At 39.2% G+C, this 13,455-nt stretch overlaps 1 protein-coding gene across 1 annotated transcript in view; it reads left to right on the forward strand.

Annotated features, from left to right (window-relative positions):
* Positions 1 to 141: 141 nt before the first annotated feature.
* Positions 142 to 13,455, forward strand: part of LOC108371360 (odorant receptor 94a-like) — a gene marked incomplete at its 3' end in the record, with an annotated part of 44,319 nt that continues 31,005 nt past the window's right edge. Inside the window, exons 1-4 of the mRNA XM_017626910.1 lie at positions 142 to 737; positions 789 to 809; positions 870 to 888; positions 1,938 to 2,081. Coding sequence (XP_017482399.1) covers positions 142 to 737; positions 789 to 809; positions 870 to 888; positions 1,938 to 2,081 — 780 coding nt within the window. The remainder of the gene's footprint in view (positions 738 to 788; positions 810 to 869; positions 889 to 1,937; positions 2,082 to 13,455) is intronic.

Consider the following 13,455-nt stretch of genomic DNA (forward strand, 5'->3'; position numbering starts at 1 on the left):
TACGACAACATAGCCGGCGGACGTGGGGTCATCAAAGTGTTGCAGCTTATGGGTCTTTGGCGCTATGAGGGAGCCAAAAATACGCCTTACACCCTCTACTCCTTACTGCTGCACTTCAGCTTGACCATCCCTTTGACGATAATGATGTGCATGGATGTGTTTTATGCTTCGGATCTGGAGAAATTCAGCAACACCATGTACATGGCACTCACCGAGTTGGCATTGTTAGCGAAGTTGGCTAATGTCTGGTATTATGGCCAACTGTTGGTAGACTTCTTTGCGGCACTCACGAAGGATGCTTTATTCCAGCAGCTGAGCTTAGAGGAACAACTGATTTGGGCACGTGAGCAAAGGCATTACGGTTGGATCGCACTATTGTACTTTGCCATGTCACTGACTGCACTGAGTACAGCTTTTGTGGGAGTGCTGATCAGCGCCAACTATGAGCTGCCATTTCCATATGCGCCGCCATTCGATTGGCGCACGGAGCCTGGCTATTGGTATGCTTACTGCTATGAATTGCTGGCAATGCCGATCACCTGTTTGTCGAATTGTGCTTTCGATATGATACAGTGCTATATGTTGGTGCAATTATCGTTGTGTTTTAAATTGATTTGCGGACGCTTGGAACGAATGGGTGTGGTGCGCGTGGAAAGCAGCGCGTCAAATGGATTTAGTGAGGAGAAGTTTTATGCAGATTTTGTTGGAGCTGTGACGTTGCACGTGCGCACCAGAGAGTAAGTGAGAGAAAACATGAGAAGTGTTTTATCATTATTTTCTATTTGTAGACTTTCCCAGCAGTGCGAGAAGTACGTCTCGTTTCCCTTTCTCATACAAATTTTTTGCTCATCCTTCGTACTGTGCTTCAGCGCCTATCGCTTACAAAAGGTAAGACTATGAATTTTTATAGGACTACTCTTTTTTAGTTTTTACTTTTTGCGTTAACCCAGTAGAAAATTCTGTGCTAGTTCAGAAGTTTTTCAAGACTATTTCGGTACTAGTTTAGGAATATTTTGATTGTAGCTTAGGGCAATTTCGGAACTAGTTCGGGATAGTTTCGGGATATGTTCAGGACCATTTCGTGCCTGGTTTGGAACTAGTTCACGACTATTTTAGGGTCATTTTGGTACTCGTTCTGGACCTTTTCGAGACTAGTTCAGGACTATTTCTGGAACATTTCGGGACTAGGTCAGGACTACTGTAGGGATCATTTTAGGACTAATGCGGGACCGTATCAAGATTTGTTCGAGATCGATTTCGGGACAAGTTCACGGCAATTTCGATCGTACATAACTATTTAATACTCATTTCGGGATTAGCTTGGGATCATTTCGAGACCTGTTCGCGACTATTCCAGGACCATTTCGAAGCAATCTCAGAACCATTTCAGGACTATTTCAGGACCATTTCGGTATTACTTACTTCTTGACTACGTGAAACTATGTCAGGAACATTTCGGGACTAGTTCGGAATCATTTTAAGGCCAATTTGGAATCATTTTCTAACTGGTAAGGGACCAAGTCAGGACCGTTTGATGTGTTGTTCGAAGACATTTCGGAACAAGTTCAGGACTTTCAGGTTCAGACCCACTTTAGGACTACTTCAGCACAATTTTGGGACTAGTTCAGGATAATTTCAGGGTAGTTAGAAATTAGTCACGAATTTGACCTGAAATAGTCCTGAACTCTTCCTGAAGTGATTACAAAATGAAATTTTATATTTAATTTCTAACTTAACCCTTTTATGTATGCAACTAACTGAAATATCCAATGCTCTGCCAAGCCATACGCAGATGTTAACACATCGCAATACCATGATTGCCTGGTACTGACGCCTTTTTTTAATTTTCTTCTTAACTTCCCTCTCAGATTCATATGCTGGAGAATCCATCGCAGTTCTTAACGCTCCTTCAAATAGTTCTCATTATGGGTTTGCAGATTTTCATTCCTTGTTTTTACGGTAATGAGATCATAACGTATTCCAGCGATTTGAATAATGCTATCTACAGCTCCAACTGGACTCAATGTTCGCCTGGAATGCGAAAATATTTGGTAATTTACATGGAAATGCTGCAGCGCCCGGTGCGTTTGCGAGCTGGGAACCTTTTCGATATCAGTTTGGTCGTATTTTCAAAGGTTTTACTATGTTGATTTTTTGCCGTATCCGAGGTACTAAATATGTATTTGCTTCTGTTTTAGACTATGAACAATACCTACAGTTTGGTGGCTCTCTTGTTGAATATGAACAAATGAAGATGGCAAAAAGGGGACTAGTATACGATAAACATGTTATAAATTTTGTTAAAATGTGTGTTTCAGAACAGTTTATTTAATAGTTCTTTGAATAAACGGAATATTCTTGCTAGTATTTTAATATAGGTTATGTTTGGTGAGGTTAGAGGGCCGCCTTCGCGGGAGGCACACTTAAACATGGATGTACGCCTATATAAGAAAATCGATCCGTGCTCAAAAAGTGGGACCCAAAGACCTTGAACGTTAGCAGGCGCGAAAACGCAGGCCCGAAGAGTAGCAGGGCTTGATAAGAATTCCGGACCCCGAACCGCCTGCACGTGGCTCAAAGGCTTTAGCCACCTATCATTCCATGGTCTTCGTACAGCGCATGCTGAGCAGATTAAGCGCCCATCTCTCCAGGAGTTGACTACATGAGTTAGAGGTGAAACCAGATTTTCTCTACCGGAAAGCATTTCCTTAATTCCCTGTCTTTCCATCTCATCAGCCATGCAGTTTTCAGCGATTTCGTTGTGAGCCAGAACCCAAACAACCTTCATAGCATAGTTATCCGACGTCATCGATAAAGAGGGCGAACAATTTGTGACCGTTCTCGAATGAACCATCAGGAAGCCAAGAGCTTTGATAGCTGCTTGGCTGTTGGAGTAGATATTCACCTCTTTGAAAGATATTAGATTAGAGAGCAACCTGCTTGGACAACGCTACTGTGATTCGATGACCTAAATTTGAGCTAATGGAGAGTTCCGCAGAATAAACTTCATCCTCTCTCCCATTCAGCTTCGACCCTTCCGTACATATATTTACACCACTCCGATTTCAGATACTGTACACCGCCCAGTCCTCTCTCACTGGAATATGGGTGGTGAAAGATTCCTTCGATATGAAAATCGGCGTGCAATGGTCTCATCAAGTCGGTAGCACTGCGAAGCGTTTAGAATACTCCTTCCAGCTACTTGACGAGGAAGGCCTTACCCTTACCCAGACGAGTCGCCATATAATAAAACTGGCCTAGTTACAGTTTCATAAAGCCAATGGCCAATCGGTACCCAAATGAGGTAAGCTCGGGTTCTGCACGTGGTAATTATTAAAATCTAAACGCTGTCCTACAACATATTTATGCTTATGTTCATATGAATATATATAATATACAGCCGCAAGCATAGTTCAAAGGCTTGCACTCCGCCCTGGAAACCATAACTAAATTTCTCCATGCTAGCAGCAATGCTATCCACCTTTTTGGGGTGTCGATCGTTCATTGTATCAGTTAGTTTTGTTAGCAAAGAAGACCTTCCATTTATGCGTTTAGTTAAATCTTGGAATTCAGAGGTTGACAAGTCGATCCGCTTCTTCTATATCCCTTAGAGTGCAGGGTTGTACAAGCTTTTTATGCTACACATTGTCCCCTGAGATACACCTTGCTGCAAACGTTGTAATGTATAGTAAAGACAAGTAAGTATAGCAGCGGCAGAAATGCATACTGTGGTTCTCATTGCATTAGTGATACTCGCTCAGAGAAGTCGCTGTAATTTGCTGAACTTGGTCTGCATAGACGCAACGTGTGTATCTTGCATCCACTTTACCTTAGGGTCGATATCTCAGTTAGTCTCCATAACTTCCAACAGGTCCAGATTGAAGCTCAGATCTTTTGAAGAACTGTATGTAGTTGCGAATTCCATAAGAGCTTACTACCAAGCGCTTGTGCTCCATGAAGCCACAAATTTTCCATGTGAGTCTCTGAAGAGCATGGATGGTAGATTTTCCTGGGAGATAAGCATATTGAGTTTCTGTCCACGATTTTCTGCATGGTTTTCAGTAAGAAGGATGCAAGACCTATGAGTGTTATGACTTTGGTTGATCTGTTGGTTTTCCCCTACCTTGGTGATGTAACGGACCGTAACTTTCTGCCGGCAAGCCTTTGTAGCGGAGATTATGTAGCCCATCTTATCTTATCCTTCACGGATATGTTTTTTTGCGGTTCTCCAAATATCTGATTAGTGTCCTTTGATGCCACATTACATCAGCGTTTTTCCTGCTGAATGTCTACTTAATTCACATTCATTCCAACAGCTGGCTCTCCACCGCTTCCTTTTATGTAGGGGGGTTTTATATGCAAATACATTTTGAGAATTCAGAATTTTTGTAAAAAAAAGACTAAACATATTTGACATTATAGGAACCACGTAATTTGCAAGAGTATCAGGTACTCATGAAATTCGACATGTAAACATCTGTGGACGGCTTTTTTAAAGCATTAGGCGATTATGTTACATCCGTAAATAGGAACTAGTAAACGACATTTCCATAACCATTTCGGAAAAAGTTCAGGATTAGTCCTATAATTGTCCTGAAGTGGTCTGCAAATGTCTTGATCTCGAACAAGCCTAGAAGCGGTGCCTTATTAGTCCCAAAATAATTTCAAACTAGTCCCGAAATTTTCTTGAACCAGTTCCGAAATGGTCCTGAACAGGTCCCCAAAATTAACCCGAACAAATCTCAAAAAAAGAAGAAGGAGACCCGAAATAGTCCTGAACTTGTCTCAAATAGTCCTGAAATAGTCGTAAACTACGTCCGAAATGGTCCTGAACAGGTCCCTAAATGAGCCCGAAATGGTCTTGGAATAGTCTACAAAAGTCTCGAAATGGCCCAGAAATGCACCCTTATTTGGCCCAAAAAGGATCCCAAACTAGTTTCTAACTTTTACCGAAATGGTCCTGCACTTGTCGCGAGCGGTCTCGGAATGGTCCAGAACTTTCGTGCGAACTTGCACGATGACTTGAAACCAGTGGCTCGATTCTGTAACTATTAGAAAATGCAGTATACAAAACTGACAGCCAAAAACTCATCAAATAAAATGCTGTTAGTTTTTCGGTAGACAATTATACACAACTTTGTACATTGAAGCTCATTCTCATACTTCCTGAATGAAAAAATGAAGAGTGCACACAATTTTCAGTGTACACTTGAAAACTCACAGTTGCATAATCTAGCACCGGGGAATGTTTTCGGTAAGAAATTTTTCTTGTTATCGATAACAAAATCTACAAATAATCGACAACGAAAATCGATAAAAATAGCAATCACAAAATCGATAAAAAATCGATACAAAATTCGATAAATAATTGAAAATAAAATCGATAACAAAATCGAAAATAATCGATAACAAAATCGATGAAATATCTATAACAGAATTGAATTGAATTGAAGAATTGAACCCATTGCAGACTCGGTAAAGGCTATTCGTGGGGAATTAATTTTAATCTCAAATCTTTGTCGTGCTCTAAGAGACCAACGACAGTACATAAGGGTTTAGAGATCCTGTCGGAGACTATGTTCATCGCATGCAGTAGGCCATTTCAAATATTTGTAATGAATGTTATTTATTTACAGATTTTCGATGAACATTAGACAAACTCACACGAGCATGCGAAAAACGATTAGTTCGAAAACCCCCCCCCAAAAAAATAAGACCACAAACATTTGAAATGGAATGTTACGCACATGTACATACATACATTTGTGAACTAAATTTCAACAAAATTACACTTCCAGGTACTTACGCTGCACTTTGTTTTTAGTTGTGTATCCGTAAAGTACCAGATTAAATTGCCTAAAAATTACAAATTCACACATGTGCAGATTAGGACCGCAAACAAACAGCTCACTAGACATACACACATACATACTTACACACATTGTAATATACACATATGACCGCTTTATGTATAAATAGGAAACCACGCTAATTTTTATTGTGCGTGCATCGGCGGCGACGCAGTGAAGTGTGCAACGTGCCGCATCCAGCATGCAGCATGCAACATGGCAGTGCTGTGATATAAAATCAACAATGACCTACGAATTGCCCGGATTTCCGAGTGTATTTGTACAACGGCGGTTGCCCCCCCGCACTTTTCACTTGATGATGGCTGTGCTATGTACGCAGTAGCTTTAATGATGGCCAATGGCCGACGGTCCCCGCTTGAATTGATGCCGTTGATGCAACACAATCGCGCTTGCGTGCACTCGAGCATTGCATTATCAACGCTTTGACGCAAAATCATTCAATCGAAGAGACCATTACGAATGCGCGAATCAAGCGGCAATTGAACAGCGATGGCCGGGCCAGCTGGCATAGAGTTAGATGTAGGGATTTATCGAATTACGCTGAGGGTTGACAATTTTGCTGAAGGACTGCGCGTTTTTCGATATCTAATAAAGGTACTCGAATGTGAAACAAATGACTTTCGGCAAACAATTGCGAAATTCTCCATTTCTCAGTATCTAAAACCCTGCGTTGCGTTTAGGTAGCTGCAGGAAAAAGGTGCTAAATGTTGATTGTGGTGATCAGTGATTTTGAAAACAAAAACGAAAATTTCCCAATCACATTTCGATTTTATTGTTGCTTACACTTTTCTCGCCCGGCTTTGTTTGCTTGTAGCTTGTAGTTGTTGTTATTTGATTCTTTTGTATTGGTAAGCCGCTCAAATTTCACACAATTCCAATTCGCTTAGCACCATTGAAAATNATGATGGCCAATGGCCGACGGTCCCCGCTTGAATTGATGCCGTTGATGCAACACAATCGCGCTTGCGTGCACTCGAGCATTGCATTATCAACGCTTTGACGCAAAATCATTCAATCGAAGAGACCATTACGAATGCGCGAATCAAGCGGCAATTGAACAGCGATGGCCGGGCCAGCTGGCATAGAGTTAGATGTAGGGATTTATCGAATTACGCTGAGGGTTGACAATTTTGCTGAAGGACTGCGCGTTTTTCGATATCTAATAAAGGTACTCGAATGTGAAACAAATGACTTTCGGCAAACAATTGCGAAATTCTCCATTTCTCAGTATCTAAAACCCTGCGTTGCGTTTAGGTAGCTGCAGGAAAAAGGTGCTAAATGTTGATTGTGGTGATCAGTGATTTTGAAAACAAAAACGAAAATTTCCCAATCACATTTCGATTTTATTGTTGCTTACACTTTTCTCGCCCGGCTTTGTTTGCTTGTAGCTTGTAGTTGTTGTTATTTGATTCTTTTGTATTGGTAAGCCGCTCAAATTTCACACAATTCCAATTCGCTTAGCACCATTGAAAATTTTCACCCAAAAGCGTGTGATCTTCATATACATACATACATACATACACACATACTCGCATCAGTATCATCAGCTTAGCTGGTAAGCGTTAAATCAGTAAATTTTCACTTCAGGCAATGGCAACTTTATTGCATTTCGTCCCTCTGGCAAAACGAAATTGCAATTTTTCCCAAAACCCAATCTCCTGGCACTTGAAAACATTGTAAACTGCTCGTAAATTCATTGTTTTACAGTTGTTATGGGTGTGTCAAATAACTGTAGAGCACATAAATACTCCATATCGCATGAGGCAAAACAAAAAAAAATCTACACTTCAATGTTCATACACACGAGTATATTAGCAAATGACGCCGGCGCGCGAAATGCGTCTGGCTTGAGTCACAAAGACGGCGCTCCTTCGTTCTTGTAGTTGTTATTACAAAGAGGGCCTCGCATTCACCTTCGTGTTTGTTTTGGGTCACCGTCTTCGGAATGTATACGTATTAGCATTCGTATTCTACTTCGTATTGATCTTCATTCATATTCGCCTTCGCACTAATCTCCGAATAATTTTCGTCTTCGTGTTCTGATCCTCTTCACATTCACATTTGTCTTTGTATTAGTCTTCGCATTCACCTTTGTATTGGTGTTAGTCGCTGTATTCGTATTCGTCTTCAGATCATATTCAGCTTCGCATAGGTATTCTTATTCCTATACGTATTCGTTTGAAGCTGTCTTTGTATTCATCTTCGTAATCATCTTCGTATTCGCCCTCTTATTTGTGTTACTCTTCGTATTCGTATTTGTCCTTATATTCGAATTATAGTCTTTGTTTTTGTATTCTTGTTCGTGTTTATTATTGAATCATGGTCGTATTCGAATTCGTCTTCCTATTCGTTTTCAGTTTGACAACGAATTCGTATTCGACCTCGACCTCGGCCTTGTCATTGTATTCATTTTCCTTATTATTTTCCTTATTATTTGTATTCAACCTCATATTCATATTCGTATTTGTATTCATTTACGCCTTCGTATTTTTTGCCGTTGTCATCTCTTTATTCGTCTTAGTATAAGTATTGGTGTTCGTATCATTCTTCGTAGATTATTCGTATTCTTCTTCCTGATCTCCTTCGCATTACTTTTGGTAATCGTCTTCCTTCTCGTACTTGCATTCTTCGTTGTGTTCGTATTCGTATTCGCCTTCAGGTTCAAATTCGTATTCCTATTATATATGTGTTCACCTTAGTCGTTGTATTCGTCTTCATATTTATGCATGTATTCGTAATTGTGTTCATATGAGTCTGTGAATTTATTATTGTTATCATATCCCTATACGTCGCCATATTCGCATTTGTCTTCTTCTTATTCGTATTCGTATTGCTCTTCGTATTACCTTCCTATTCGTCTTCCTATTATTCGAATTCTTGTTCGTATCTGTCTTCGTATTTGTGCTCTTCGTAGCCGTCGTATTGGTATTCGAATCAGGCCTCGGTTGCTGTTCGCATTTGGTTTCGATTCGTATTTGTCTCCGTCTTCGTATTTGTTTTTGTATTCGCATTCACCCTCAAAACCAAACATGAGACAAAACATAAAATGCCAAAATGGTACACCAAATACAACTCAAATTGAAGAGCTTGCAACAACAACTACATCCGTGTAGGGGGATTTTCAAACGGCAATTGCAGAGATTTGTTCTAGTTCATATTCCCAAAAATTCAAAACCGTAGGGAACTGCCGCAGAACCCTCAACGAAGTGGCTAGGTACTTGTATCTTCACTTGATATGGGTGTCGTGGCACCGAAACTTACCAGGCAACGATAAGGCGGACGAACTTGCAAGAGAGTACACTCTGAAGTAGAAGACACTAGTAAATGGGGGTTAGCATTTTTCGAAGTTTTAACCAACATAACTAAGATAGGAAAACTTGCCGCTACATATTAGGTTTCGTAAACTCCACGCGATGGTTTGAGTAGAAGTATTTCTCACGATTCGCCTGGTATCGCAAAAGGGCATATAACTATGGTCGTAAGAGTACCACTTGAATCACTGACAGCCACTTTAACCTAACCTAACCATGCTATCGTTTAGAATGAGCCTGGAGCAGCGATCGATATATCTAATAACCTAAGTTTATTCAAGAGCCGGTATGAGATTTTTTTCCAAGCATAATAAGAGAGTGGTCAATATAGTATTTCTCAACAAGTAAAGTTTAGACATTCTAGGGAAGAGCGGCAACAAGGCCACCCATGTCCTAAGGAATATCATCCGAAAGGTCTAAACAAGGGACCTTGCAGCTCTAGTTACCTTAGCGGCAGTCATCGAAACTGAAGAGTCTCCCACTGACCATGAGATGCACGAATTTTTTGATGTGTTAACGTGTTAGCTCTCAGTATGGGCAAAATTTGCGTCAACCCAGCAGAAAATTATGTTTCAGGACCCTTTCTGTACTACTTCACGACTAGTTTAGGACCATTGCGGGACTAGTTGGAAACATTTCGGGATTAGTTTGGATCATTTCGGGATAGTTTCGGAACGTTTTCTGGACCATTTTGAGACTAGTTCGGTACCTGTTAAGGGCTGGTTCAGGACTTTTTCCGAAAAATTTCGAGACAAGTTCGGGGACATTTTGGGACTAATAAGCACTACTTTAGGCACATTTTGCGACTAGTTCTGGATAATATTATTGACACTAATAAGGAACCGGGCCAAAGCTGTTCGAGATTATTTAGGGACATGTTTCCGACTTTGACCCTATCGAGGTCTGTTCAGGTCTTTTTCAGGACCACTTCTTCGCCCTTTCTTCGCAGTTATTTTCACAGTACTCGCTCACCTCACGGTAAGCCCATTTGCTCACATTGCCACAGGAACTCTGGGTACCACTTCTAATCAAAATTTAAACTGCAGCTTAGGATTTGTAATGTCAATACGCTTTCATTTGTGCTTTCCTGGTCCGAGTTTTCATTGTCTGCATTTACTTTTGGGACTCTAGCAACCAACTCACTCGGCCTGTCACCTTCCTTCTACTCCTCCGTTTTCATAAATTATTATTTTTTATTATTTGTATTCATCTTGGTCATACGACTACATGCCCGACGAGGCGGACCCAGTTGTTAAAATAAGTGATGAGGGAAAGTAACGGCCTACCGCGATAAGGCCGCCGTTCCATCTTGATCCGACCCGGTGTCAAAAAAGCTCTTATTATATAAACAATGCTTTAGACTCCTTGGCTTCAGACTGTCTAATAGGCAGAGTCGTCGCATAAGACCCAGCATTAGGAGGGTCGGTAGTTCTTGGTCACTGTTCGCCTGCAAATGGAGCCCAGAAGAGAGCAGCGCAGAATTCGGATGATCAACGATCCGCGTTACTCTGATCCTGAAGCTGACTAGGTGGCGACTCAGATAGGCAATCGCAACTCGTCAAGGTGCCTGCTCAACAGTTAAATATTATTGCATTTAATTATAACCAGTTTGAAATTCGATTGTCCAGTTCTATTCGCAGTTTGTAGCCTTTGGAAAAAAATTTGAGATAGAGGCCCTATATGGTATCTAAAACGCTTCGTCAAGTCATAGACTTGTTTGTAGTCATGGAGCGGTTTTGTAGTTATTTGTACTTTTTTCGGGGCAATTTACGTTTGATAAGTACTAGAGGAAAATTTTCACCGAATACCCCCACTAAACCAAAGCAAACCAAAAAAAAATAAAAAATCATTAAAAAAATAAAGCTAAACGCATTTGAAACGTAGCAGTTGTAAATCTGCATGTACCGCTAAAGCAGAAAACATGCACATAAAAAGGGACTAAAAATTAATTCAACATACATACATATGTCAGTAGAGCGCAAATGCTTTTCGTTGCCGCAGTCTTGCATGTACCTCCAGATACGAGCTCGTATTTACATACATACATGGACATGTGCGCTTACAAATGTTGCAAGTATACTTTTTTGGAACGTGCAATTGTTGAATACACAAAATCCGTTGCGCACTCGAATGGACGAGAGTAGATATTTAGATGTGTGCGTCTGTGCGTACGCCTGTACGTTGAACAATAAAAGTCGTTTTAATGATCGAGGACGTCGTAAAAAATATTATGACGTTTACATGACGTCTTCGGTTACGCGCTATTTTGGCTGGTGATATACAAAGCAACAAATACGCACGTACAACAGGGCAATTGGTAGAAGTGTTGCAGTTGTAGCACATTTTCCGGCGAAATGCATGCAATGGCCTATGGAGCATGCGCCGCGTTTACTTTTTTGTTTTGGATCCGCGTAGCAAACAGAAGTCATTCCTGAACCTTTGCGATTGTTTTTTTAGCACTTATGGTTTTTATATGGGCCAGACGATGTCATTCGAGCTGCGGAGCAGTTTGTGATGCGATTTTCGCTTTAGTTGAAATTTAATAGTTTTACTGCTACTGGACGATGATTGCTAATCGCTCCTAACTAGTTGGTGCTGCCCATCAAGAAATGGCGATCGTGCCACTATTAAGAGATGCCGGAAACAGAGTAAGGAGAAAATATGCAAATCGCGAGAAAGCAAAATCCGAGAAGGATTTCCAACTGTCCCCATGCCTATTCGAATGACAAATCAATCGAAAATGCATTCTATCAAATTGCGACTAAAATAGGAAAAGCTTCGGCCTTTAAGGAGCTAGCTTTACGGGCCTTATTTTATATTGAAGTCGATTCCAGCCACGTTCCGCCAGAAGTGATCATCAATTCTCTACTGCAAATCGAAATTTCAAATCCTCTGGAAGAATATATCAGAAAATAATATTTAAAAATAATAAAAAAAGCAAATAAAACAAAAAGAAACAAAAAAATATTTTGAAAAATTAAACAAAATTCCGAAAAATGTAATTTTTTCTTTTCATAGCAACACAATTTAATTAAAATTAAATTATATTAAAAAGTAGTATGTACTTAAAAAATAATGAAAAATTAAATTTTTTAATTTTAAAACAAGATCTAAAAATTAAAAAGAGACAAAAAATAAAATAAGATCCTAAAAATGAATTGATATAAAAAATATTTTTTTTTACTTTTTTTAAATTTTTAGGTTGAAATAAAAAGAATTCAATTTCAAAAAAAAAAATTTCTATAAATTAAATTAAATTAAAAAAAAAAATCTTTCTTTTACAAACAATAAAATCTTAAAATTTAAAAAAAATTTAAGTAAAAAAAATAATATTAAAAAACAGAAAAATAAAAGAAATTCCTAAAAATTAAATGAAATTAAAACAAAGTAGTCTTTTTTTTAAGAATAACAGCTAAAAGTAGAAAAATTTAAATTAAAACAGAGATAAAAACATAGAATAAGAGTCAAAAATTACTGAAATTAAAAAGTATATACATATTTTTAACCGACTTCAACAAAAGGAGGAGATTATCAGTTCGTCGGAATATTTTTTATTTTTTTGTTTCTTTTTTGTATGTTACCGCATAACTTTGGACCACGTCAACAGTTCGTCGGAATATTTTTTATTTTTTTGTTTCTTTTTTGTATGTTACCGCATAACTTTGGACCACGTCAACCGATTTCGATAATTTTTTATCGGAAAGGTGGTTCCTCAAGGGTGGTCCCATACTAATTTTGTTTAGATCCGATAATTGCATGTGTGTACATATGTACGCCTTTCAGTTCTTATCACCCTAACGTTCTACCCTAATGTCAGTAAATTAAAGCTCACCAAAAAGTATTAAACTTTTGCTAAGGAATGATTTCGATTATTCCAGTAGAATTATTTAAAAAATTATATTTTTTAATGCCGAATTTAGGTGTCTGCGAAAAATATAAAAAGGCGAACCCCGGGTGCGGTCAAATTATATTTGTCTTCGCAATTGCCTTGCAAAAATACTTAAGACTCAGGGGTGTACGACGAACTTTTTTTCTAATGCACATGCATATAACGGGTGATTTTTTTGAGGTTAGGATTTTCATGCATTAGTATTTGACAGATCACGTGGGATTTCAGACATGGTGTCAAAGAGAAAGATGCTCAGTATGCTTTGACATTTCATCATGAATAGACTTACTAACGAGCAACGCTTGCAAATCATTGAATTTTATTACCAAAATCAGTGTTCGGTTCGCTTTACGTCCGATTTATGGTCTACATAATCGACCAAGTG

This window comes from Rhagoletis zephyria, unplaced genomic scaffold, assembly GCF_001687245.7.
Source record: "Rhagoletis zephyria isolate East Lansing unplaced genomic scaffold, Rhagoletis_zephyria_1.1 Rzeph_scaffold_04916, whole genome shotgun sequence".
NCBI classification, from domain to species: domain Eukaryota; kingdom Metazoa; phylum Arthropoda; class Insecta; order Diptera; family Tephritidae; genus Rhagoletis; species Rhagoletis zephyria.